This window comes from Eurosta solidaginis, chromosome 1 (assembly GCF_040869045.1).
Source record: "Eurosta solidaginis isolate ZX-2024a chromosome 1, ASM4086904v1, whole genome shotgun sequence".
In the NCBI taxonomy this organism is placed as follows: domain Eukaryota; kingdom Metazoa; phylum Arthropoda; class Insecta; order Diptera; family Tephritidae; genus Eurosta; species Eurosta solidaginis.
In genome coordinates this window covers 393,565,043-393,591,901 of record NC_090319.1, presented here as the reverse complement: position 1 = coordinate 393,591,901, position 26,859 = coordinate 393,565,043, and the positions used below count along the sequence as shown (strand labels likewise).

General features: G+C 36.7%; 2 protein-coding genes across 8 annotated transcripts; one reads left to right on the top strand and one right to left on the bottom strand.

The window, feature by feature from the left end:
- Positions 1–1,917: 1,917 nt before the first annotated feature.
- Positions 1,918–13,585, bottom strand: Fer1HCH (Ferritin 1 heavy chain homologue). Of its 6 annotated transcripts, none has more exons than XM_067763630.1 (4): positions 13,437–13,585; positions 12,693–12,868; positions 2,572–2,858; positions 1,918–2,483 (listed from the first exon to the last, which is right to left on the bottom strand). In XM_067763630.1, the coding sequence occupies exons 2-4, from the start codon at positions 12,751–12,753 to the stop codon at positions 2,217–2,219; spliced, it is 615 nt and encodes a 204-aa protein (XP_067619731.1). In that variant the 5' UTR covers positions 12,754–12,868; positions 13,437–13,585; the 3' UTR covers positions 1,918–2,216. The 6 variants fall into 6 exon arrangements, with proteins under 6 accessions (XP_067619731.1, XP_067619732.1, XP_067619729.1 ...); XM_067763631.1 differs by lacking the exon at positions 13,437–13,585 and adding an exon at positions 13,347–13,369; XM_067763628.1 differs by lacking the exon at positions 13,437–13,585 and adding an exon at positions 13,239–13,354.
- Positions 13,586–24,231: 10,646 nt separating this feature from the next.
- On the top strand, positions 24,232–25,836 carry Fer2LCH (Ferritin 2 light chain homologue). Of its 2 annotated transcripts, none has more exons than XM_067763624.1 (3): positions 24,232–24,389; positions 24,742–24,881; positions 24,999–25,836. In XM_067763624.1, the coding sequence occupies exons 2-3, from the start codon at positions 24,767–24,769 to the stop codon at positions 25,556–25,558; spliced, it is 675 nt and encodes a 224-aa protein (XP_067619725.1). In that variant the 5' UTR covers positions 24,232–24,389; positions 24,742–24,766; the 3' UTR covers positions 25,559–25,836. The 2 variants fall into 2 exon arrangements, with proteins under 2 accessions (XP_067619725.1, XP_067619726.1); XM_067763625.1 differs by lacking the exon at positions 24,232–24,389 and adding an exon at positions 24,422–24,575.
- Positions 25,837–26,859: the final 1,023 nt, after the last annotated feature.

Genomic DNA, 26,859 nt, shown 5'->3' with positions numbered 1-26,859 from the left:
TTCTCTTTCTTTATTAGTCCCTGGACTATGTTTCCCCTTGCTAGGACTTTTTTCAACCGTGCTGTTTCGCTGGAGCACTCTATATCCGTACAGAAACTTTTCCATGAGTTTCTCTTCGCCCTGGTAATTTCACGCTTGTAGATCCTCAGTAGATCTCTGTACTCGTCCCGACTCGCATCGCTTTCCGCGGTCTTTGCGAGCTTAAACATTTCTTTTACCTGTCTTCTTAGAAGACTCAGCTCATAGCTCCACCATGGCGGCTTTGCTTTTCCTCTGAATCTTCTTAGAGAGCAAGCTTTGTTATACGCAGTCATAAGCGTCCTTGTTACGAATTCATTCGACTCCTCCAGTTCCTCCACATTGGCAACCTCTTTCGTTGTCCCAGTTTTGTTTCTACATGTTTCTGGAATTTAGTCCAGTTCGTTGACCTAGGGTTTCTAAAGGTTCCTCCCTTCTCTACCCTCTTTAGGAGGATGCTGAAGCTGATGTACGCATGGTCGGAGAAGGATGGTCTATCAAGAACCATCCAATCGTACCTTGATATATCACGCTCGGAGCTCAATGTAATATCCAGAACATTGCTGGATGGTTGACCAATGTATGCAGACATTTCCCTTGCTGGCTATCTGCAAATTGATTTGCAGGATGTAACAAAATAGAGATTCGCCCTCGACGCCACTTTACTGTGTTGGAGGTTTATCTGTAGGACTCGCAGCACCATTGGGCTGTTTGTCCCCATCCAGCACTTTCGTCTTGACGGCGTCGTCCTCCCCTTGCTCTTTAGGTTTAGAGTATTTGAGGCTCCCTTCAGCCTCTCGTGACTGTTGTGCCGGGTGTTCCTCTGTGCGAGTCACAGCACCACTTGGCGGTTGGTCCTCTTCTAACACCTTCGTGGTGACGTCGGGGACCTCCACCTGTCTTTTTTTCCCTTAGGCCTTTGAGGTCATTTTCGACTTCGCCCACCTCTAGCGTGTTAGGGTTTTTATCACCGGGACTTCTTTTCCTGAGTCGCATGTAAATTTTGCCAGTGCCAAAGACATTTTGCCAATTTGCGTGTACAAAATATGCTCCGCCTGCTTGTTTATTTGGAAGTTGTAGAACTGACCATCCTCGGTAGGCCGAGATACAGAAGTACCTTCCAATCCTGTGTCGGTATGTTCGGATTCGGATTCTGATTCTGTAGAACTTATTAACTTTTTGTATATTTTATTTATTGTTTTGGATACGTTTTGATTAAGAGACTTGTTGTTTGTGGAATATGTTTGTAATTTTTTGCGTTTTCCTCATTTTTATGAAAATGTCAGATGTTAAAGGTTATGGCATCATTAATCGATCACAATGGAGATGGTTATGGATATGGGTATGGTTACGACTATGGTGTTAGGGTTAAGGAAGTTTAATTGGCCCTTAAAGCTGCCTGATCGCTGTAAATATGCGGTGACTGGGATGCTAGCTAGTGTTACAAGTATTACAGGGTAGAGGCTTTTAAAGCGCTGAGCTCAACTGACGTGTGATCAAAAGTGATCTGACCTTTACGTTGGGTTGTACCCATGCGGGCTAAGAGATCCCGATGAAGAGCCCCAGGGTCGGAGTGATATTAAATTGTATACATTTTGATGTTCGATTGAATAAAACGCACGTTTCGATTCTTAACTATTTTAAACTGCACTAAGTTTATTTATTTTTAAGGTTCACATTACTTAAATAAATATATGTATGTTACTATGATATCAAACTAAAGCAAAAACAAAAATAAAAATATTTTCTAAGAATTTAGTGAAACAACTTTATTGGAAAATTGTGAAATAAATTTACGATGAAAAAATCAGAAAACTAACAAAATATTACAAAAAATAAACAAAAACTATTTTTAGTTCGATAGTTTCCAAAAAACGTAACGTAATAAAACACAAAATGTAAAAACGGAATACTATTTTTTTTTCAATTTCATTTCATTCAAAATTTCATCATAACTTATTTGTTTGCTATATTAGTTTAAACGTATGTAAGTATGTATGTATGTATGTTTAACCATAAGCACAGCACCTTCTTCCAAAACCACTCCACTTCCTTTGTGCCAATGATAGTTTTCATGGTATGAATTTAAAAACTTAAATTTTCAAAATTTTTCAATTTTCCATTTTATTGAATTTGTTTGTTTTTTTATTATTAATTTGAATGCGTTAACGGTTTGTGATTTGAATTAGGAAAGTAATTTAAAGTTCTTTGTCGAACAAGAATTCGCCTAAAGCGCCGTGTTCGTTCATCATTTTTGTAAGCGTACTCAATTTGCCAGCCAAATCGCGTTGACCGGTGAGTTGTTCCTCTAAGAATTCGCCAGTTAGCCAATCGACCAAGTGGTACCAATTTGTGCCCTTCTCACAGGTCCTGATCAAAGCGCGAATACTCTTGGTGACCTTGGTTTCCAATTCAAGTGCTTGACGAAGAGCGTCAGCGCCGTTTTCAATTTTAACGTCAACATCCTGAAAGAAAGTACAAAGAACGGGTTATTTTAAAATAAAAACTAAAAGCGTTTAAGCGTTTAAATGAGCGTTTTATCAAAGCACTTACAAGAAGTTGAATCAAGTCGGTGACATTGTCCGTCAGCTGACCACGCATTGACAAATACTCAATCAGTTTTAATCCATGTCCACGTTCTTCACGGGCCGATTTGAAGAAGAAGTCGGCAAAACCTGGGCGATTTATAAGATCGCGTGAAAAATGTGCAGCCATGGCTAAATAAATGTTGGAAGCGTTAATTTCCATTTGTATTTGTTTGCGCATTTCATCCAGACACTGTCCATTCTTGGGATTTAGACCAATCCATTCGGTTGGTACATTCAGTGCTTGCATGCGGCCTGAGTAAAAAATTTAATACAAAATAGGAATCAGTGAATTGGAAATACAATTATGCTATAGATTTAAAACTAAATAACAGGCTACGTGAAAAGTGCAGGTCCACATAAACAAAATTATATTAGATGATAGAAATTAGATTTCAAAGTTCATGATATATGCCCCTATTGCCGTTTACACCTCAACTCTGGTTGGGTTGAAATTTCGCAATTTGGTATTACAGATTACAACTCAACCTGTAAAAAAAATGTTGGTTGAGTTGTCTAGTTTAACAACTTTTTGTGGCATTACCGTTTACAACCTTGTGTTGGTGTAGTTGTCAAAGACGTCAAAATCTTACAACTGATTACTAGCAGTTGTCTCATACAATTTTGCAGTTGTTTTGAAAAAATGTTACGTTTTAGAAGACGGTTCACCATCTAATTTTTAACAAAAATTTTCAAAGTTGGTATCAGAAGACACGTTTCGACCTCCGTTTTTAGAATCCGAAAGCAAAATTAAAAATTTCATTTCTGTCATATCATTTCGGTTGAAATTTTCATGTGGTTGTTGTATTTTGCCAGATTTTTTGTACACACCAATGCAGAAAGGTGTTGGACTCACCCAGGGTAATTTTTACAAATCGCGACCGACGGCCGCAAACGCAGAAAGGTGTTGTGCGCAAAAACACTATGGATCGGGCCTTATATTTCGGACCCTCGGGTCATTTTGTGGGTTTTTGTAAATATTTTTCGACAGAAATTAAATTTTTAATTTCCGATTTCGAATCCTAAAAACGAAACGCGTCTTTTGATACCATCTTTGATAAGAGTTAGATGGTGCACGGGCTCATAAAACGTTACCAAAAAAAAAAAACAAAAAATTTAAAGTCGGTAGAAACCTTTTTTAATCAAACAATAATCAACAATTGTGTACACATTTATAGAAAAAACAACGTTTAAACGAAGGATTACATTGAATAACTTTTTGACATAGATTAGATTGATACGAATCTTTTGTTTACGCTCTCATATTTTCGCTCTCACGAGGGATTTATCTTCTAGTTGTTGCTGGCAACAATCACAGATAAATCCCTCGCGCCAGCCGAAGCGGGTGCCAGAACAAAAAATGTGCCAGCCAAAACAAAAAACGTGCCAAAAATTTTGGTAAACTTTGGTTTGACCTACGACTGTAGAATAGCGTTCAAAAATTATGGGAAAAAGGATAAAAAAACTTGTTTTAGTGTAAGTATTATTAGTTCGAAGGCGGAGGGTAAATATTATTTCTCATTCAAAAGTTATCACTAAAAACAGGGTTTGTAAATATGAACTCCCGATGCAACCATTCCATTTTGATCACAGAACCTGGAACGCCAGACATGTAGGATAAGCCCTATCCATTAAATAATGTTAACTGTTATATCATAGGTCCGATTTACTGAAATTTCAATAGAATATATGGTTTTCACTGCGAGTTAAATGCGTTACAATATTTGACTAATTAATTTAATCGAAATGTTAGTTTTACTTAGATTTGTTTATATTTAACTCTAACTAGTCGTATTATTGTAAAATAACTTTAAGGAAATAAATATTTTACGACTATCATTTTATTAAATGATTGAAACTATAATCGCCGAAATGTATGTCAAAAATCCCCATTTTCAGATCTATTCATTTTTGATTGGAGTGGCATCATTGATAAATGTTATAAAAAATGTGCATTTTGACAGCGCTCTCTCGAAACAAAGAGTTGCAAATCCATTCATCTATGCTTTTTGACTTTATGGAGCGCCATTCCGAAGTTGGACGAGGCTGGCCGTAGTTCGGATGCAGCCAAAAAGGGTGAAATTATGCTAACGTGAGTCCCATTGATACTAATCACTACTCCTGGGAATTCTGTTTTAGAGTAAAATACAATTTTTGCTGTTTGGGTTTTAATCCACTTCGCTCAAATATGCTCCTCAATAATATCTAAAACCAGTCCAACACCAAAATCATTTCCACAGCATTTTTGATAGCTGCCATCAGCAAGGAATCTGAGTGTGGCGCATAATTTTAAAATAGGGGTACAGCCTTCCCTCGAAAGCGTTTGCGGAAATGGTCCTTAATTTTGTTTAGTAATGAACAAAATGCAGGAAGCATTTCTGTAAAATAACTTCATTTCATTCAAATCTGTAAAATAACTTCATTTGAAGCTCATCATTTGTCACTTAAAACATTTTCTTACTTGGTGTAGGTAGTTCCAAGGGATTGGAATGATCACGCGAATGCTTTCCGTATTCGCGACATGTCAATCACCCATAGTGTACCTATACAAGTGTGTTCACTAAGCGATAAACGTCAAAACTACAAACAGCCTCGCTCACCTGATAGAAATCTCAGGTCTAGAGTCGCATTTTTGGTCTCAACGACAACATTTTTGCGCTGGGTTGCATTCGATAGTGAAAATAATTAAGTAATACTAAAAGGTGAAATGATTTTGAATATTTTCAAAAACTTTAAAAATAGCAAGTAAATAAAAGTCTATAATATAAATTATATAATTATAAATACATTTTTTAAAGTTTAACTTAAGTTTTACCCGGGTTACAATTTATTTTTGCAAAACTTTCACTAACGTTTTAAAGATTTTCAAAAATACTTGAAAACGCAACAATGTGTATAAAAGCAACTTGAATCTCTCGGAGGTTATCGCGCCTTACATTTATTTTTTGTTTTGTTTTTTTTAACTAATATTCCAATGAAAATTTCCGGCACTAATACAACTAAGGTACAAAGCTGTCAAAACTTTTCGAGTACATTTGACAATCTAATTCCAATTTCACACAGAGGATTAATGAAATAATTAGTAATTTTTGACATTAAAGCCCAAATTGAACTCAATCTTCCATACAAAATCGAAATTCTTAATTATCTCATTATTGCTTTATTGAATCCCTAGTCGAGTGAAAAATTAAGTCGGCTTTGCTTGATGCTTCGATTTTTATTGTCAGTGTAACAAATGACAATTAAAAATAAATTATTTTCAATAATTTACGAAAAATAGAAAAACACGAAAAAATTCAAAATTTAATTTTCGCTGCATTTGCTGCAAAATATAATATGGCTTTTTCGAAATTAGTCACATAGTTGGTTAGGAGCAACATCTATGGGTAGTTAAGCATGCATTTTATTTTGACTGTATTTATAGTCAAAAAGGAAACGGCTGCTTTCAATTTTAACAATTTTTTGTAAAAACGAATTATTTTTTTGGGGCTGTTGACAGATGTTCGCTTAATGAAACAAAAGGCCCTGTATGAAAAGGGAAACTTAATTATTTCATTAAACAGAATTGTGATTCGATTAAGGTTCTGTGGGAAAACGGTATTAGGCGAATGAAATGGAGCGAAATTCTTGGTTGTTGTGGCGAAATAATGCGCTAAACTAGATTCATTTACTGAACATATACCTGAAAGTGATGTGAAATTATTATTTAACAAAAAATTTTTTTTTACCACCACGGCAGTCAACCATATAATTGAGCCATGTCAGGAAAAGTAAAAAAAACCCTCAGGAACAAGAGTGAATAATTCCTTGTGAAATTTTTCCGCCACGAAATAATGTGAAAAAATTTTGCACCACAGCAACACTTTTGCGCCTACATAAACCCTGTTTCAGTGTTTTGCGTTTTTGCACAAAACACTTTTTTACCGTTTTCAACCAAACCAACGACGACAACTTAGAAGTTCCCGTTATGTTTTTCCGAAGTCCACCAATCGTCTCGACTTTTTCAATCATTCGGTGCATTCGGTAATGGTATCCATTTTGAATTTGCTGTCATTTTCGGTCTGCCGAATCCAGCGAGTGCCTGTCAGAATGCTTGACAGATAAGTCAACACACTTGTACTTGTACACTATGCAATCACCAACATTTTCAAATGCTTAAATTTCCGCCACAAATTGATCAGCTGTTCATTTATTTGTCAAATCATCACTTTCTTAGGTTGGCAACATCAATTCAACTTCAACTGAAATAAGTTCTAATTCGTAATACCAAACAGGAGTTGAGTTGTCTGAAAGTTGACTTGTTTTAATTACAACCCAACTCCTCTTAGTATACCGTAATAGGGGCATAACATTGAATTTGTGCATGATATATGGTATAAAGTGCATGATATCGATCGCTTATCGAGAGGGAGGCTCAAAGTTCAAGTGGTGGCATCAAATCTGCAAACATAGATGAATGGATTTGCACCTATTTGTTTCGAGAGAGCGCTGTCAAAATGCACATTTTTTATAATATTTATCAATGATGCCACTCCAAACAAAAATTAATAGATCTGAAAATGGGGATTTTTGACATACATTTCGGCGATTATAGTTTCAATCATTTAATAAAATGATAGTCGTAAAATATTTATTTTCTTAAAGTTATTTTACAATAATACGACTAGTTAGAGTTAAATATTAACAAATCTAAGTAAAACTAACATTTCGATTAAATTAATTAGTCAAATATTGTAACGCATTTAACTCGCAGTGAAAACCATATATTCTTTTGAAATTTCAGTAAATCGGACCTATGATATAATAGTTAACATTATTTAATGGATATCGCTTATCCTACATGTCTGGCGTTCCAGGTTCTGTGATCAAAATGGACTGGTTGCATCGGGAGTTCACATTTACAAAACCTGTTTTTAGTGATAACTTTTGAATGTGAAATAATATTTACCCTCCGCCTTCGAACTAATAATACTTACACTAAAACAAGTATTTTTATCCTTTTTCCCATAATTTTTGAACGCTATTCTACAGTTGTAGGTCAAACTAAAGTTTACAAAAATTTTTGGCACGTTTTCGTTTAGTTGGCACATTTTTTGTTCTGGCACCCGCTTCAGCTGGCGCGAGGGATTTATCTGATTGTTGCCAGCAACAACTAGAAGATAAATCCCTCGTGAGAGCGAAAATACGAGAGCGTAAACAAAAGATTCGTATCAATTCATCTATGTCTGCAAACCCCTTGTTAGATCCCTCTGAAGCTCTCCCGGCATGTCTACGCTTTTGTACATAATTGAATTAAAAAATATAAAATTTGTAAGTTAAGCTTGAATGTATGTAAGAGTTATGTTTGTATGTATGTATGTAGAAAAAATGGCAAAGCAATAACAAAAGCAACGCCAACAACACCCAAATAATAGTTCACACGTTCCCACAATGGTTCGACAACAACATCGACAATTCTTTGAAATCTGTACGCGTTTTGGGGGCAAGGGGGTTGTGTAAAACTAAATGTTTAGTCTCTGAGCCGCCACTACTTAGTGCCGTGTGCAAAAGTCATGCGCTCCGTACTTCAAGAGTATTCAGAGCGTAATTGTAATAAGTGGAAACAAAGAGATGAGTTCCCTGAAGGAAATAACATCAGTATATATGGGGTATTCCATCCCATTTCGACCAATTTTGAATCCGACCCCTTTAGAATTGGCTGAAAGTTTTTCTTCTTTTTCTAACTTACGAAAGACGCGTTTCAGAATTTTTTCAAATTTTTTCTTCCAACTCAATAAAAGTTATGAATTAAAAAAAAAACGGTGTTTTTTTCAAAATGCTATAACTTTTTAAAAAGTTAACCATTTGGGATCTTTTTTTTTTAAATTTGTTTTTCAATGTACTTTTCGGAAAAAATACAAAAACATTTTTAAAGTTTTTTTTTTGTAATTTTTCAGTTTTTCGAATTTAACTTTTCAAAAATTTACCGTTTGGGTTTTTTTTTTTATTTGTTTTTAAATGTACTTTTCGGAAAAAATACAAAAAAATTTTTAAAGTTTTTTTTCAATGAAATAAAAAAAAAGAAAAAAATTATCGGGCCACTCCGGGATTAGTGGGGATGATTGCAGAATTGATTGGTTTTTTATGAAAAAAAAGGCGAAATTCGAAAAATCTCGAAAAACTGAAAAATTACAAAAAAAAAACTTTACAAATTTTTTTGTATTCTTTCCGAAAAGTACATTTAAAAACAAATTTAACACAAAAAAAAGATCCTAAACGGTCAATTTTTAAAAAAGTTATTGCATTTTGAAAAAACACCGTTTTTTTTTTTAATTCATAACTTATTTTGAGTTGGATGAAAAAATTTGAAAAAATTCTGAAAAACGTCTTTCGTAAGCTAGAAAAAGAAAAACTTTCAGTCAATTCTAAAGGGGTCGGGTTCAAAATTGGTCGAAATGGGATGGAATACCCTATATATATTTTCATTCGGCTTTATTAGCAACTGCCACATACAATGTTTCTGCTGTAAAAATTTCACATGAACATTTCCATCAAAACCCCTAGATCTATGGTCGAGGTTTTGTAGCTTTATTGCGCTTTCAAAAATATTACGAAATTGCCTGACGATGATGACGTGACGAATTTCGAAATGGTACCATCGCCATATGCCAGTAAATGCTTCTTTCTTTTCAGTTAGAGTTGGGTCGTTTCGTTCTGAACTTGTTCAATTGACCGGGTCTCTCAAATGAGTAAGTGAACTAGATCTTCCATTTCGGTTCTAGTTTTTCTTTTAGTTCTTTCTCTCTTCTCTTTCGCGAACATTGTAAATTCATACATACATATGTACGTAGAAATTCACAGTGACACGAATGTCGATGATGCCACTTACAATGAAGATATGTATGTGTGGCACTGCTACAAAAATATATGTGTGGACTACTTATGAAAAACATCTTTTGTAATAAACTAATTATTACATTTATTAAACTTGAAAAGTTCATATTTAAAATTTGTGTCTGGGTGTGAGCGGCAGTGAACAAATTTGCTTGAAAAAAAGGAACAGATGAACAAAAAGAACAACTTGTTCTTTCATCAGAAAAAGAACGAAAGAACCGAATCTCTGAAATGGACAAAAAAGCACAACTATATTTTCAGTTTTCCCCCAATAAGCAGAAAATTGTAATTCAATAACATATTTAGGCAATTCACAAGGTCTCCTAATCGCCGTATGTGCTATGCTTAAATCAAATTTTATATTGGGAAACATGGAAACAACTCTTGGAGCTAAATTTTTACATGAATACGACGCTCTTGTTAATTGCCGAATTATTAACCTTGCCGAATTATTAACCGGTTTTAATCCTCATTAATTCTTAAATATGAAATCAATTAAACTTTGTCAGCTGAGCTGTTTAAAAACAGTCATCGATATTGGGGTCCATGGTCCCACCAATTTACATGGAGACATTAAATAAGTTATTTACGACTGCCTTGATTGCTTTCTGGAAACAAATGAAGATATTAGATGGGTGTTTAATTGACTGGATTTCGCCAAAAAGTTACCATAGAGTTGACCTAAAGACACTTAAACAAATGTTCCTTTTGGGTTGGTATTTAAATATGTACTCATCAGTGTACATATGTATGTGTAGAAATATACCAGCTTGTTTGTAGCATGGCGGAACGATACAAGGTGGCCGCATCGAACAGCTGATTATAACCTTTTTTTATTTGATTTGATACATCAACTTCGGGCGCAGTACGATTTTGACCTTTGTCCATCGAATTTACAAAAACAAAGTACATGGAACTCTTATTTATGTATGTAGGTATGTCACCATGCTGCCACCTTGTATCGTTCCGCCATGGTTTGTAGATCGCTCTAAAGAGAAGAAGCAGCTGAGTGGTGGCTTCAACAGGGGCCGTGGTTCTGACTTTAGTGTTCTTTAGATTTAAACTCGATAAACGCTTTTGTTATAAATAATTATTATGCAAGTGAAAGTGAAAGTGTTTTTGAATAGATTTAACTTTGCTAATTTAAATAATAAATAAATGACAAAGCAATTATCGGCATAGCACTTAAGCACTCGTCGTTATGAAAGATTATGAAGAAAGAAAAATTTAATAAATATAAAGGTATTACAGGTTTTTCTAGCGAACACCACTTTTAGACGGACACTTCCACGGGTAGAAATGTTAGCTGCATAAAGTTTTAAGTACAATTTTTAAAACAAATTTTCCTTCTCCAGTTATACCTTCATAGATGGGTGTAGACAGTAGCTTTTAATTAATTACAGAACCTTTATTGACGGATGTAGCAAAGATTACTTAATAATAGAGAAAACTTCATGTTGTTGTTGTAGCGACACAGAAAACTTTATCAGCTAGCCTTTCGAGTTACGAGCTTTGATCTCAAGTACACCTGCATTTATACTGGTGTTGGGCTAGATGATGAAGAAGTGAACTACAGAAAAATCAATAACAAATTAATTCGTTTGCATTGTTCGTATATCAGGGGGCCTACTGTATAGCTATGTATATGCCAATGTGTATATGAAAATGAAACTAAATAATCTGCCAACAGTATCAGGGTCATGATTATAGGCAAAGGTAACCTGAGTTTGCACAGCGATAGACGACGAATGATGCACAACCAACAAAAAAGTGGTTACCTTAAATAGGTAGAATCAGCTGTTCTAGCGTAGTTAGTTACCTGAGTAATGAGCCTTGGGCAAACAAATATTTATTGGAAAACAACCGGTTTAGTATGCTCAATTGTAGGTATACACATTCAAAATAATGTATGTATAAACACTTGCGAGTAAAAAAATATAAGACAGTAAGTTATAAATTTTCTTTTTGGAAAAACTACTTTTTACCTTAAAAGAACCATCTAAACTAAAGAACGTTCGAGGGTTTTAAAAATATTAGGAAATTTTCGAATTGTAGGAAACTTGTTGAGTATGCAGGTTTGTACTGCCGTCTATAGCGAAACGGCAGTAAAGTGTAAAATCCGAGAAAGTTGAATTTTTATATCGGAAATTTCAAATTTTTCAAGTAAACATCAAACTTCAAACCTTGTTTTATCTTTCAATATGACATTCAAATGAGTATTTTTTAGTTAGTGAGTTAATTATAGTCGCAGCAATTTATTGCCACTAGCACTCCTAAAGTCCAAAAGGCAATAAGTGACGTTTACTGCCTTTTTGCTATTTAAGCCAGCGTAGTGCAATTTTTTTTAATCTCTCAAATCTAAAGTCTCTCAAAATTGCCATTGCCTTTTTGGGGTTTTTGTTTAGAAATATATTTTGGACTTTCTTCATGGAAGAAAAAAGGAGTTGTCAAAAATCACTGAGAGACTCAATCGCGTACTTTGTGAAACTAAAATTAATTGGACAACAAATCTACAAGCGAGGTTGTAAAAAAATCTAGAATTGCCGAACATCTTCAAAGGCGTTTTCCAAATTGGTTTACTTAATTTTCAATATAAAATAAATAAATTTATTTATTAAATGATTTTAAAAATTACTAAAATTGAAAAAAGAATAAAATCTACAACTGATATATAGGCAGACCGTTTGTACTGCTATTTCTTTACTCGCAAGTGCAAAAATACAAGCTATGAAAATAATTGCCCATGAATGTATCTACGTATTTACATTTTAAGATTCCAACTGAAAGATTACTTAATAAACAACAAAAGTCTCGTATTAAGTTTACATCGAAAATTGTTTGAAAAGTTGGTGATTTTAGTCAATTTACGTTTTTTTTCCTAACCAAAGAATATGTCGTGTTATTTTCACATGGGAAAAACACCTACAAAATCCACCCCTCTTCAGAGGCTTGTTAATTACTTCGTCACAATGCTGCACTCGTTTCATTGCGTTCGAGTCTCACGAATCTCACAAAGAGCGAGTCTCTTGCTTTGTTTCTTGTTAACAAAGTAGTATATTTGGGAGCAAATGTCGCTCGTAGGTGAATGCCCAAATGCGCAGAAAGGCCATATTTTATTTTCTTGTTATTGGACTTTTATATTCACTAAAAAAACATTGCACTTTCACAACAAATGTAAATTTACTATATTTTTTTTTTTTTGTTTCTCTTACTTACATGTCATCTGTGCATTGACCGCTACGGTGAATAATAAAAATGTCACAAATATTTTCATCATTTTTCTTTTCTTGTTTTGTAAAAATTGGAATCACAAAACGGCCCTTCCTTCCACTTCAGTTAATGACGATTCGGTACGATTTTTGTTCACTCTCTGGTTGTTTAATGTTTTCTCGCTAAATGCACAAAAAGAAATGAATAAACTTCATAAACACTCGGCCATTAAATAACTTTCAAATTCTATAATTTATTTGTTGTTTTTTTTTTTTTTGTTATTTTAATAAATAAATTAGATTGCAAAAACTCTACAATGATTGCACAAATTTTGATAAGCAAATCGATTCACTATACTACACAAGTTTGATAAAAGTAAAAAAAAAAATGAGTGAAGGAAACACGAACGTTTTTTGATTGAATTGACAACTTCTGCAAAAGTCTTTTTGAAATGATTTGATTTTTAACCGTTTGGGTGCCTTTATACACACTGGTACAGAAGGCAATTATTGGCCTTTGATGAGCTAATGCGTCTGATATAATCAATCGTACAATTTTTTAATCACAGTTTGATTGAATAATGAATTTGTCTTGAAAGAAAAATCTTTTTGTAGCGCTATCATGAAATTCTCTTTGTTGTTACTGAATGCGAATACGTACTGAGTTCTAATGAGACGAACCTAACACTTTTAAATGCTCCTCACTAATCTCTCCCGACAAAATGGCACTAAAATGATTGCAAGTACTCACAGTCGATTTGTGGGAGCTCACTTCGTTATAGTTTTGCTTATCTTTCTTTTTTGTTTTTGATTATTTTTCAATATGTCGGACATAGGTTTGAGCTGTTATTATAGTCCGATTATTTTGCTTTTAATATTGATTTATATTATCTCTACATTAATATGTATACACACGACTCCAATGTACGTCGTTCAGTAAAACAATTCCTATAAGTGACTTCCTTCTGAGCAGCATTCAATTACATTAGAGTGTCTGCAAATAAAGTGGTACCTTTTAAATGGAAAATCTAAAACATAGATACGTTTTCTTCATCACCTGTTAACTTAAATCGGCAGTTTATTTCACATAAATCATTCCGTAATTAGTCGAATAAAAGACAGTTGTAGAAAAGGACCTATCATAATACTCATCGGCGCATGAGCGTGGTATTTCGTCCTATTTCAACTGCCGGATCGAACATATCAGCATTTGTTTCAATCGGCGAAAATTATTCGTAAACAAATTATCACAACTAAACATTTTTTAAACTTACGCTGGGAGAAAGTGGAGAGAAATGCTGTGAAGCGCTCCGTAATCAAACTCTGAAATAGGGCTTTTTCATTAAGCAATCAAATTTTACTATATTAACATTTTTGTATGTTAGCTAGGTCATTTCAAAAACGTTTCCAAAAATTGCACCAAAGTATTGATGCTATCGGTTTTACAGGTAACTAAAGCTGGTTACTATTGTGAACTTTTCTTTCAACACATAGCAAATGTGACGACGTGAATTCCATTATTATTGGGAAGTAAACATTGGGGATGGATTTTTGTATCATTAATACTATATGTTGTGAATCGACCAAATCAAAGTTCGACGTTCAACGTTCGATGAAGCTTTACTTAGAAACTTAAATTTTAGCTGGGTTGCTCCAAATATTCTTAAACCTATCTTCCTAAAGAAGCCAAACAAACCATAAACAACTTTATTATATTCGTTAATTATTAAAAAGCAAACATTTCACACTTCAACTCTTCTACAGCAATAATCATTTAAATTTTAGAAACTCAAAATATTTACGAAATATTTTGGCAGAGGTAAAATTCAATAAATTGTTTAGTTCCGATGGAAAAACGACCGAACTTGTTCTCTGTATAGAGAGTGAGGCATCCTAATGAACATATTAATGTTCTACGAGGGTTGATATTTAAGTATTGAGTTACTCTAACACAAAGATGATAGATTAGGGTATGTCTATGGGATCGGAAAATTGTGCTTTGACACATACGAATCAGAAACTTCCCTGCAAAAATCGTTGGATCATGTGGTACACTGGAGTACTTACCATTATACTCCACTGTAATGCAGCAATGGACCAACTCCTGTTTCTACACGAACACATTGTAAGCCGATCATTGCTCGTTTTTAACGATTGTCATCACTACACGATGTTTATTGGACTGTGGGTACTCCATGGATTACTCTGATGTAATGCGAAGCTGGAGTATATGGTCCAGTCCTAGGACATCGCAATGTTAATTGGACCAAAACTCACTTTTATTGAATTCAGCCGCTGAACGTAAACATTGTTTAGACAATTAATTCCAAAAGTCTAAAAGTATTGTAACGAATTTTTATTTGCAAATCCTCTTATTTGCAATCCTCTGCTAAGTTCGAATCACTAAACTGTTGAATAAATAACTCCAATATTGAATGATGGAAAAATGGCCTTTATGAAGTACTTCACAATAACACTCAAACTGTGCAACGAATAGCTTAATAACCAAACTGATATCTTAAAGGAAACTGACTTTCAAAATAATAGTGCTATTGCTCGCTAGATATCGTCTTACTCGTATCTGCTTGACAATTCAAATCAAACTGAATTACTTCTTACTCGCTGGCGCCGCTTTTATAGTTTACGCTGCATACTTCTAGGCTCTTCGATTTCCAGAAGTTACTAGTTGTTTCGGCTACAAAATCGCCAGCCACAACTACGTGCACAAATTATTGCTCTCTCTTGTGACAACTCAGATAAGGTATATGCATGTGTTTGTAATTTACAGTCTCCCGCACACACATAAGCGTATAAGTAAATTCATCGGTGTGTGACATCTCATCTCTTGCTGCCTTGTATGTAAATGTTGCTCGTCGGAATGTGTACATATGTGTAGACGCAATTATTTATTCGTTTATGTAGATACATAATGATTGAATTATTGATGTGCATTCACGTCACTGCTTAGATCGGCTTAGAGCTGGCAGCACTCCTTAGTTTTGCTAATATTCGTAACACTGCCCTCCACCTAAGTCTGATCGTCCCGATCAGACAAATCTCTCGATCTAAACGCTGCTAATCTCTCCAAATGAACCACTTTCATTTTGGTTCGTGGTTTGGTAGTGGTTTGTATGCGGTACACTACATCGTTGATCCGTTTTACAACTTTGTATGGGCCTTCCCAGTTACACTGCAATTTCGGGGACAAACCTTTTTTTCGTTGTGGGTTGTATAGCAGCACCAAATCTCCTTCCTGAAACCCTTCCGAATTAATTGCTTTATCGTATCTCGCTTTCATCTTGTCACTCATAATCTTTGCTCGTTGCCTTACCAGATCGTGTATCTCTCTCAGCTCTTCTTCTAAGACATCAGTGGATTTCTTGACATTCCTCTCCGCATCGGCATCTATCCCATACTTCAAATCAGCTGGCAGTCGAAGGTCATTGCCAAAAATTACCTTTGCGGGAGTTTGGCCCGTTGTGTCATGTACTGCCGATCGGTAGGCCATCAAGAATAATGATATGTGTGTATCCCAGTCCTTATGGTACTTGTCGACTACTTTCCTTAAATGCTCCTCCAATGTTCTATTGAAACGTTCCACCATACCATCGGACTGAGGATGCAATGCAGTTGTCCGTGTTTTTCGAATGCCCAACTTCTTGCACAGTTCTTGGAACACAGCTGATTCAAAATTCCTGCCTTGGTCAGAATGTAACTCCATTGGTACACCATACCTGGCAACCCATTCGTTTTTAACCACTTCTGCTACTGTTTCTGCTTCTTGGTTTGGGATTGGGTATACCTCTGGCCATTTACTGAAATAATCCATAACCACCAGTACGTATTTGTTTCCGCGGTTGCTAGTAGGAAATGGACCTGCGACATCCATGGCGATCCTTTCAAATGGTGCACCTGAAATATACTGCTTCATCTGGCCACGACTTCGGGTTTTGGGCCCTTTCGCTCTGTTGCATACCTCGCAATTGGCAATCCACTCGGTGACCGACTGACGGCAACCAACCCAATAGAATCTCTGCTTAATTTTCTCGAGTGTCTTCGTGATTCCAAGATGGCCTCCACTTGGACCATTGTGCAACTCGCTGAGCACGTCAGGAATCCTCTTTCTGGGAACAACTATAAGTTTCTTCTTGCACTGACCATCCTCACTCTCCCATACTCGATGCAAGCAACCGGATATCAATTCCAAACTGTTCCACTGTGCCCAATATGACTTCGCAATGGGACTCTCTGCTGACATATCCTCTCTGCTTGGTCTTTTGTTTCGTTCGAGCCCTTGCATAACATGTGACAGATCCGTATCTTCTAGCTGACACTTTCTTAGTTGTTCCTTGTCCCATTCATCCGTACACGTTATAGTCATTAGCCGGACATCTATAATGTCTTCTTTAGCCTCGGCCTTTGAACAGTGCTTGCATTCCAAACTACATGGCCTTCGTGACATTGCATCGGCATTTCCATGGGTACTACCTTTTCGATGCTCAATGGAAAAGTCATAGCTTTGAAGTCGCTCGATCCACCGTGCCAATTGTCCTTCCGGATTACGGAACTGCAGAAGCCATTTCAATGCTGCGTGATCTGTCCTGACATGGAATCGCTGGCCGTAGAGGTATTTGTGAAAATGTTTAATGCACTCTACCAATGCCAACAGCTCTCTCCGCGTAACACAGTAGTTCCTCTCTGGTTTTCCAATCGAACGGCTGTAATATGCAACTACCTTCTCCTGTCCATCGACCAGTTGTGATAAAACGCCTCCTATAGCATATCCACTTGCATCTGTATCTAGAATAAATGTTGCTCCTGGAATCGGATATGCTAACATTGGGGCAGTGCACAAACGCTCCTTCAATGTTTGGAAAGCCACTTCTTGCTCCTTCTTCCATTCAAAAGCTTTGTTTTTTCTTGTAAGCTCATGGAGGCTATGGGCTACGCTGGAAAAATTTGGTACAAATCGGCGGTAATATGTGCACAGCCCAAGAAAACTTCTCAATTCATGTAGATTCTGTGGTCTTGGCCAATCCTGTACAGCCTCTATTTTTTCGTTCGCAGTGCAGATGCCCTCTGTCGTTACCTTGTGACCCAAATAATTGACTTCCTTTTTAAACAGCGCACACTTTTTGGGACTTAACTTCAGACCAGCGCCAGCTATTCTCTGGAAAACTTCCTCCAAGTTCTTAAGATGTTCATCAAAGTTCTTGCCCAATACGATGATGTCGTCCAGGTACACCAAGCATATTTTCCAATGTAGTCCTTTCAGTACCTGGTCCATGAGTCTCTCAAAAGTAGCTGGTGCATTACAAAGTCCAAAAGGCATCACTGTAAATTGCCAAAGACCATCACCGACACTGAAGGCTGTTTTCTCTTTATCTTCCTCCTTCACCTCCACTTGCCAGTAGCCGCTTTTCAAGTCCAGCGTGGAAAACCATTTCGTACCAGATAGCGAGTCCAGAGTGTCGTCAATTCTTGGCAATGGGTAGCTATCCTTTTTCGTTACGTCATTCAACTTCCGGTAGTCCACGCAAAACCTCATTTTTCCATCCTTCTTTTTTACAAGTACTACCGGTGAGCTCCATGGACTAGCTGATGGTTCGATGACGCCGCTGTCGTTCATTTCTTGAATGATTTGACTCACAACTTCCCGCTTCGCCAGTGGAACCCTACGTGGAGCTTGACGGATCGGTCTCGCATCTCCAGTGTCAATTTGATGTTTCACAACGTTGGTGCGGCCTGGTTTGGAACCATCCTGGTCAAATATGTTCGCGTATTTTATGAGCAGTTGTTTTGCCTTACTCTGATAGGCTTCCTCTAGCCCATGCGTCCATGCCGTGATATCATTTGAAAGATCAGTATTACTAGATGAAACGTATTCCTGGAGCTGTTCACAGTTAATAACTACTTCGGCCTCTTGGCATCTTCCCAAAATAGCTCCTTTGGTCAAATTGAATGGTGACTTGAACTCATTGAGTACTCTTACCGGAATACGTCCATCTTGTTTTGTCATAGCCAGGGTTTTTCCTACAAGTATGTTCAGTGCTGATTTATTTGCTGCTTCGACAACCCACAATTTGTTTGTCCCACAATCTCCATCAACCTTTGCCCAGATGACTGCTTCTGATTTTGGTGGTATTTGCTGACTCTCTTCCACCAGCACTCGTTTACTGCTGTAGCCTCTTTCGTAGCCGAAATTAAGTGGCACATCCATGTTCTTATATCGCATCGTCTTGCTTTGCATGTCGATCTTGATGCCCTGGTCGATTAAGAAGTCCACTCCAATTATGATTTCATCAACAATCTCTGCCACTATAAAATTGTGTACTACCGTGACGTTCCCAATTGCGACTTCACATGATACTTCTCCTAGAACCGTGCTGTCTTCTCCAGTGGCTGTACGCAATCTTGCTCCATGCAATGGTGTTATCTTCTTGTTGACTAAATCCGCTCGAATGATGGAATGAGATGCACCCGTATCTACAGTCAGTAAACGTTCCTTTCCATCCACATGTCCTCCGACAGTAAGATTGTTTGACCTTCTTCCAATTTGTGAGATAGAGATTATGGGGCATTCAATTGAGGGAGCCAGCTGTCGCCCCTTGCGGCTGACTCGCTTTAGTTTAACGATTGAGTGGACTTGGAGATTTGCTCATCTCCTTCAGCTCTGCGTTTACGGCCACCCACATTGTTGGAGCTATTGGGACCGGTGCTGCAATGTCGTGCAATATGACCTGGGTTGCCGCACTTGAAACATTTAATAACTCCGGCATTTTTCTGTTGTGATCCCTTCAGTGCTTCCAAAATTGTGTCTACCCATTCTGGCCTTTCTACTTCCACACGATGAGCCTTATATGCTGGTTTACTTAATAGGGAGGCAGTTTCCTGAGTCAATGCATGTGATACCGTTTCAGCAAATGTCAGTTTTGGGTTCGCGTATGTAGCTCGCTTCGTTTCCACGTCTCGTATGCCATTTATAAAACTCTGGATTTTTACCCTCTCGGTGTATTCCACGGGTGCGTCCGCATTTGCGAGATGAGCCAATCTTTCAATATCTGAAGCAAACTCCTGCAATGTTTCATTTGCTTTTTGGTAGCGGTTTTGCAACTCAATTTGGAATATCTGTTTCCTATGCTCGCTTCCATAACGTCGTTCTACAGCAGCCATCAATGCTTCATAATTGTTCCGCTCTCCTTCGGGAATCGTCTGTAGAATTTCCGCTGCTGGCCCCTTCAATGCCACGAATAGTGCAGCAACTTTATCTTCCGCATTCCAGTTGTTCACTGCTGCGGTCTTCTCAAACTGTAGCTTGAAGACCTGGAAAGGAAGAGAACCGTCAAAAGATGGAGTTTTTACCTTCGTATTGCTCGCTGAAGCAGTCGGCCGATTAAGTTGCAATTCCTGTATACGACCTCTCAATGCATCCACCTCTGCCTCGAATTTTTCTTCAAACTGCGTTATTTTCTCGTCCATACGCGCTTCGAGTTTTGATGATATACGCGCCTCTTGCTCTTTCAGTTGTGTTTCCATCATTGATGTAATCTGTGTCGACATTTCTGAAATACGTGTCTCATGTGTTTCCAGCTGGGATGCCATATATGCCTTTTGCTCTTCCAATTGTGATGTTATACGGGTTTCCTGCGATTCCAGTTGGGATGACATGTTGGTGGATATTTGTGATGACATTTCTGTTATACGTGCCTCTTGCGCTTCCATCTTAGATGTTACTGTCGATGTTTGAGCAGTTATTGCAGCCAATATCATGTTCAAGTCTGTGCTGGTAATTGTCTGTGATGATTCGTTTTTCTCTTCAATTTTTGTTGTCTCCTCGCCATCAAGATGAAAGACATACTCTTCCACATCAATTCCTTCTAATTCCATTGCCTCTCGTAGTCGTGCCTGAAGTTCGAGTTTAATGCCAGTTGTATTCAATCCACGGTTCTCCAACTCCTTCTTCAGTTGCGGGATCTTCAATTCACTTAACTTTGCCATGTCCTTGTTGTCCTCTGGAATTTATTCAACAATTCCTCTTCTGACACCAAATGTAACGAATTTTTTATTTGCAAATCCTCTTATTTGCAATCCTCTGCTAAGTTCGAATCACTAAACTGTTGAATAAATAACTCCAATATTGAATGATGGAAAAATGGCCTTTATGAAGTACTTCACAATAACACTCAAACTGTGCAACGAATAGCTTAATAACCAAACTGATATCTTAAAGGAAACTGACTTTCAAAATAATAGTGCTATTGCTCGCTAGATATCGTCTTACTCGTATCTGCTTGACAATTCAAATCAAACTGAATTACTTCTTACTCGCTGGCGCCGCTTTTATAGTTTACGCTGCATACTTCTAGGCTCTTCGATTTCCAGAAGTTACTAGTTGTTTCGGCTACAAAATCGCCAGCCACAACTACGTGCACAAATTATTGCTCTCTCTTGTGACAACTCAGATAAGGTATATGCATGTGTTTGTAATTTACAGTCTCCCGCACACACATAAGCGTATAAGTAAATTCATCGGTGTGTGACATCTCATCTCTTGCTGCCTTGTATGTAAATGTTGCTCGTCGGAATGTGTACATATGTGTAGACGCAATTATTTATTCGTTTATGTAGATACATAATGATTGAATTATTGATGTGCATTCACGTCACTGCTTAGATCGGCTTAGAGCTGGCAGCACTCCTTAGTTTTGCTAATATTCGTAACAGTATTTTCACTTTCGAAAATTGATTAAATTTTTAAGTGCTAGTGAATATTTAAATAGGTATTTTAAGAAGCTACCCTCGTACTCGTTCCGTAGAGAACATTCAAATAGCACAATACCAATATGGCGGCCATAATGGTGGCTGTTGGTGACCTGAGTCAGCTGGTTTTGTTTTCCTTTGTTGACTTCGCTGCACATGGTCTCTCCTATGACAAATACGAACAAGAGCACGCTTAGAGTTGCCAGGCAGGCAGTTGACGTGAAAGAACATGAAATTATAACAATTGGTTGTTTTGAGCCGTAACTAATTTTTTAATCTTCCAATTTTATTTTAAAATCTTACAAACTGATATTAGATCAAGAAGTTGTGAAGATGTTATGGATCAAACACTTATAATAAACATCTTTCACTGTTTTCGAATTCGAACTCCTTTTAAACGTTCCGCGCTATTTGTAAACACTCTTGTCTAAAGTAAGGAAACATCTAATTTTCGAAACAACAACTTTATCCGGAAAATGTTTGTCGTGAAATACACGCACACATGCATACATACCTACTAAAAAGCGAAATATGCATTCCATCATTTATACGAAAGCTCCCGAAAGTATGCTACACAAGTTCGCATTTGTAGCACAAGTACTGCTGACGTTCAAGGCGACAAAGTTTGATAAAACTTGTACATACACCTTAAAGAACTGTATGTGTATATAATGAAAAGAGCAAATACGGACTTTATAGATCAAAGATATAGTTTTGCCTTTAAATACCTATTAAGTTATCTAAAACCTGTTGAAATCTATCCCAAATAGAAAATTTGCAACTGTCCTTAACGGTTGAAACCTTTTACACAGAAATATACACAGAGTGTTTGCCAAACCCCTACTGAAGGGCGACACCGCTTAGAAAAGATGTTTTCTAATTTGAAAGACTTGTTAATAAAATTTGTATGCTGCTTTGCCGGGACCTGGACCCAGGATCTTTGGTATGGTAGGCAGAGCACGCTAACACCATACCAAGGCGGCAGACTGACAAGGTCGTTTATAGATTAATAGCGCTCCTGGCTTGTTACAGATGCATATCAAAACGAAACATTTGTATAGGATTCATATTAAAAATTTTTGTTTTGTTGTGGACCTCCACAAATGGGATTAAACGAAGAGGCCGACATAATTTTCCATCCGGGCAGCGTAAAGTAGTGTCTGGAATAATATTAAAAAACTAGACAAGACCTTTGCATAGCATCGACAGAGTTTCCAATCAAATGAGGATATGGAATAATTAAAAAAAAAAATAGATTTAAAGAATATATACGTATGCATATGAGACGTTGGCTGTAAATACGTAACATATGTTTTTCATAGTGAAGCCGGTGTGAGCCATACACAGAGTTTCCTCCCCAGATAATGTCTAGGTTATGTATGGGATTTTCTAGACTATTTTTTACTTGGATATTTTGTTCATGTGGATCCGATTGTGTTGTGGATTTTGTTTTAATTCGAAGCACTTTTCGGTAAAAAATCTACAGAGGAAGAGAGAGAATTGTTTCCAAAGTTCATTAAAACTACATCGACTGCTCAATGGAATATCGCTTATCTCGGCTGCCGTTTTGAAAACTTCCAATCGCAGAATTCGATTCACCTACCTCAATATTTGTTTCAAAAGCGCCCCATTTTAGTTGAAATTCAATACAATTTGACATTATCTAGGGTGTTTATGAAAAAAAAAAATTCTGAGAGAGGGCATTCTTCAATCGCATTCTGCGTTTTTAAAACAAATTCGGAAATAGGGCATCATTCAAACGTTTTCTGAAATGGGGAGTTTTTGAAACGCCAGCCCAGAGGGTGGTATGTATTCCACTCAGCTGCCGATATAACATATGGAAGGCATAAACTCTCAAAAGAGGTCACATGAAATGTTCACCGGATCTTTGTTGGTAGCATATGTATATGTAATACTCCTATATTGCTAATAGAAAATGCTCGTAATGTGTTTTGAATTCGAAATCAAAACACGACAGCCTATAAAATTATTCTGATTGTAGCAGTATAAGTGTGACAAGAAAAAAATTAAGTTTAGGTACATTCGATTTTGGAATACAAAAACAAAAACTTTTAAACAGCAATATATCGGCACTCTGATGTTTGGGAATGTGCTAGCCTTTTGTAGCAATATAGGAGTATTACATATATGGTTGGTAGAGTCTTTACCATTATTTTGATTAACTATTCTATAGTTCTTCAAGCTTATGTAAGTATGATGATGCATGTTTCAGATAGGTAAATGACGTAGGATTATTTAGTAAGCACGCTTTGTCGTATGCATGGCGCTACGATACAAGGTGGCAGCATGGAACAGCTGATTATAAACTTTTTTTATTTGATTTGATACATCAACTTCCGGTGCAGTACGATTTTGACATTTGTCCATCGAATTTACAAAAACAAAGTACATGGAATTTTTATTTTTGTTTGTAGGTATGTCACCATGCTGCCACCTTGTATCATTCCGCTATGGTCGTATGATAGGCCCATGTCAAAGACTTAATACCTTGTGACAACCCTGAAACCTCTCGAAATCGTTTGTATATCTCGATTTTTCTGATTCACAAATCAAGTGAGTGTGTGTGTAAATGTGTATTCTCTTAAGTGACCGCCATATTGAGGAAACCATATTACATGCTGAGCGGAGAGACTTCGCGCCCGAGTGCAGAAACAAGTTAACACACAAACATATGGAAACATATACTATTTACGACGCATACATATGCACATGTACCAAGTCGTTATCGATCGAATAGAAACAGCAAGCCATGGGCATTATAAGTGACAGTTGAAAATTTTCCTTCCATTGAAACACATCTACGTTTAGGCAATATTATAATTCACATATACCTACACAAAGAGAGAGCATTCAAAGCAAGTAAAAAATCAAATACTGCACTAAATTTTGATTGAGACATTTGAAAGATTTCTTAATTTAGTAGGTAAGTTGTTGGAAGTTTTTCAAAATATTTACTGTTAGTTGTGATCCAAAGTGAAATATTTTAAAAGTGCTAAACAACTTAAAATAGACATCATTTTGGAAATACAACTCAAACGCGTTGGTCGCTGCTCCCGAGAAACAACAACCAATTTTTTGTGTTGTTTTTCATATTTTGTTCAGCAAAGAGGTATACAAATCAAAGAAAAACAAACCGAACAAAAACACTTGAATCGCAATAAACAAAGAAAGCACTAGAAATTAAATTAATTTTTTCGTATTATGTCAGAGTTTAATGAATTTATTAAAAAAAAAAAAATAATCAAACGTAAACAAATTTATCCGTTTATTTGCAGACTAAATTATTCAGAAACGAAAATAATGAAGGTATTAATCGCCTACGCCCTCTTGGCGAGCATAATCGCGTTTGCCACAGCAGAAAATTACGCCTGCCACAGTAACGTCACCACGGGCTGCTCCAGCACCAATCTGGGAAGTAAGTATGCCAAGAAATATGCAACCAAAAGAATAAACTCACTACAACAATAACACTTCATGAATTTCAAAGGTGAGTTTGTTTACTAATTCATTTCTGTTTTTTTTTTTATTTTAGCTCCCGTTATTTGCGTTGCTCGTTATGGCGGCATTGAGAATGTTGAAGCTGGCATCCAATCCTACATCAACTTGAATCTACACAAATCCTATCAATATCTCTTGATGTCGACTTTTTTCAATTCTTACCAAAAGAATCGTCCCGGCTTCCACAAGTTCTACCAAGAGATGTCGGATCGCTCTTTTGACGATGCCATCGAATTGATTAAGCATGTCACTCGCCGTGGTGGTCAAGTTGATTTCCGTGCCATCAGCGAACATCCTAACTCGATTGCACAGAGCAACTTGAACTTAGAAGAAGATGAATTACATTCTTTGGGTATTGCTTTGGATATTGAGAAATCGCTTACAGAAGGAGCTGCCCACGTACATTACCAATCCACTCACGGCAAACCACATGATCCTCAAACCGCTCATTATGTAGAGGAGAAATTCTTGGAACGTCAAGCTGATTCTATTCGCAAGGTGTCTGGTTATGTTAATGACTTATCAAAGATCATGTTCCACAAGGATCCCTCATTGGGTGTCTATCTCTTCGACCAGTATTTGGAAAAGCAATAAGCAGTTTTGGAGTCAAATAGTGTTCGGTAGAACTTATCTGTTTGGATTTTCAGTTGAAATGCAGTTCGTGCTAGATACCAGTCTACATAAATTCATAGAAGTTTGGTTTAAATATAATTATTTCATTATATATGTATGTACATATTAATGGTGCGAAAAAGATGGTATTAAATTTTGTTCGGAAATATAAACTGCATTTTTGACAACTACGGCCAAAATCTGGCTAACGAGTATGGTATAAGAGATTTGTCAATATAAACAAAAAATTAAAAACAAAAGGCCTATGCATTTCATATACATTTTTTTTATACCTTTATATTAAGTCGCTTTCATGTTTGTCCCCTCATTTCCATACGAATTTTTGACCCACGGAAAAGTCTTTTTCGGTAACTTCCCGTTGAGCTAGACACTTGATACTTAGAGCATAGTTCAGATCTGGGAGACATTACAATGCAAGTATAAAAAAATCCGCTAGGTGGCGCAAAGATCGAGATATACAGAAAATTTATTTTAAAATGGAAATTTTGCGATCGAATTTTAACAAACTTCTCGATGATCCAGAGACTTGAAACTTAGCACATAGTTTGCGAGTCGATGGCACTACAATTCGTGGAAAACAAAATGCCGCCTGGTGGGAAACGAATCGAAATAAACGAAAATCCCTGAAAAAACGCAGGGGATCTTGCAACCGATTTTTAAGCAACTTTCCGGTGAGCTGACTTGAAACTTGGGTCGTGAGTAAGAACCCGGTGACAATGCAATATTTGATCAAAAAAATTTTGCTAGGTGGCGCATTGATCGAGATATTAAGAAAATTAGTTTTGATTTGGGATTTTTTCAATCCATTTTTAACTAACTTCCCGGTGACCTAGAGACTTGAAACTTGGCACACAGTTCGAGGCTTGGTGACAATACAATTTACAGGCAACAAAATTCCGCTAGGTAGCGCGCTAAGTGAGATAACTACAAATACTTGAAAAACGAGGGGAATTTTTCAATAGATTTTTTAGTAATTTCCTGGTGAGCCGGAGATATGAAACTTGAGCCGTGAGTCAGAACCCGGTGACAATGCAATATTCGATCAAAAAAGTTTCGCTAGGTGGCGCATGGATCCAGATATTAAGAAAATTAATTTTGATTTGGGTATCTTTCAATCCATTTTTAACTAACTTTCCGGTGAGCTAGAGACTTGAAACTTAGCACATAGGTCGAGGCTTGGTGACAATACAATTTATAGGAAACAAAGTTCCGCTAGGTGGCGTGCTAATTGAGATAACTACAAATCCCTGAAAAACGAGGGG

Bases quoted from the DNA above. Each gene is read 5' to 3' on its own strand.
- Fer1HCH (XM_067763630.1), bottom strand. From the start codon at position 12,753: ATGATGAAAATATTTGTGACATTTTTATTATTCACCGTAGCGGTCAAT. The intron at 2,859-12,692 runs GTAAGTAAGAGA...TTTTTTACTCAG, and splicing joins GGTCAATGCACAGATGACAT to GCCGCATGCAAGCACTGAAT. The intron at 2,484-2,571 runs GTAAGTGCTTTG...ACTTTCTTTCAG, and splicing joins CCGACTTGATTCAACTTCTT to GATGTTGACGTTAAAATTGA.
- Fer2LCH (XM_067763624.1), top strand. From the start codon at position 24,767: ATGAAGGTATTAATCGCCTACGCCCTCTTGGCGAGCATAATCGCGTTT. The intron at 24,882-24,998 runs GTAAGTATGCCA...TTTTTATTTTAG, and splicing joins CTCCAGCACCAATCTGGGAA to CTCCCGTTATTTGCGTTGCT.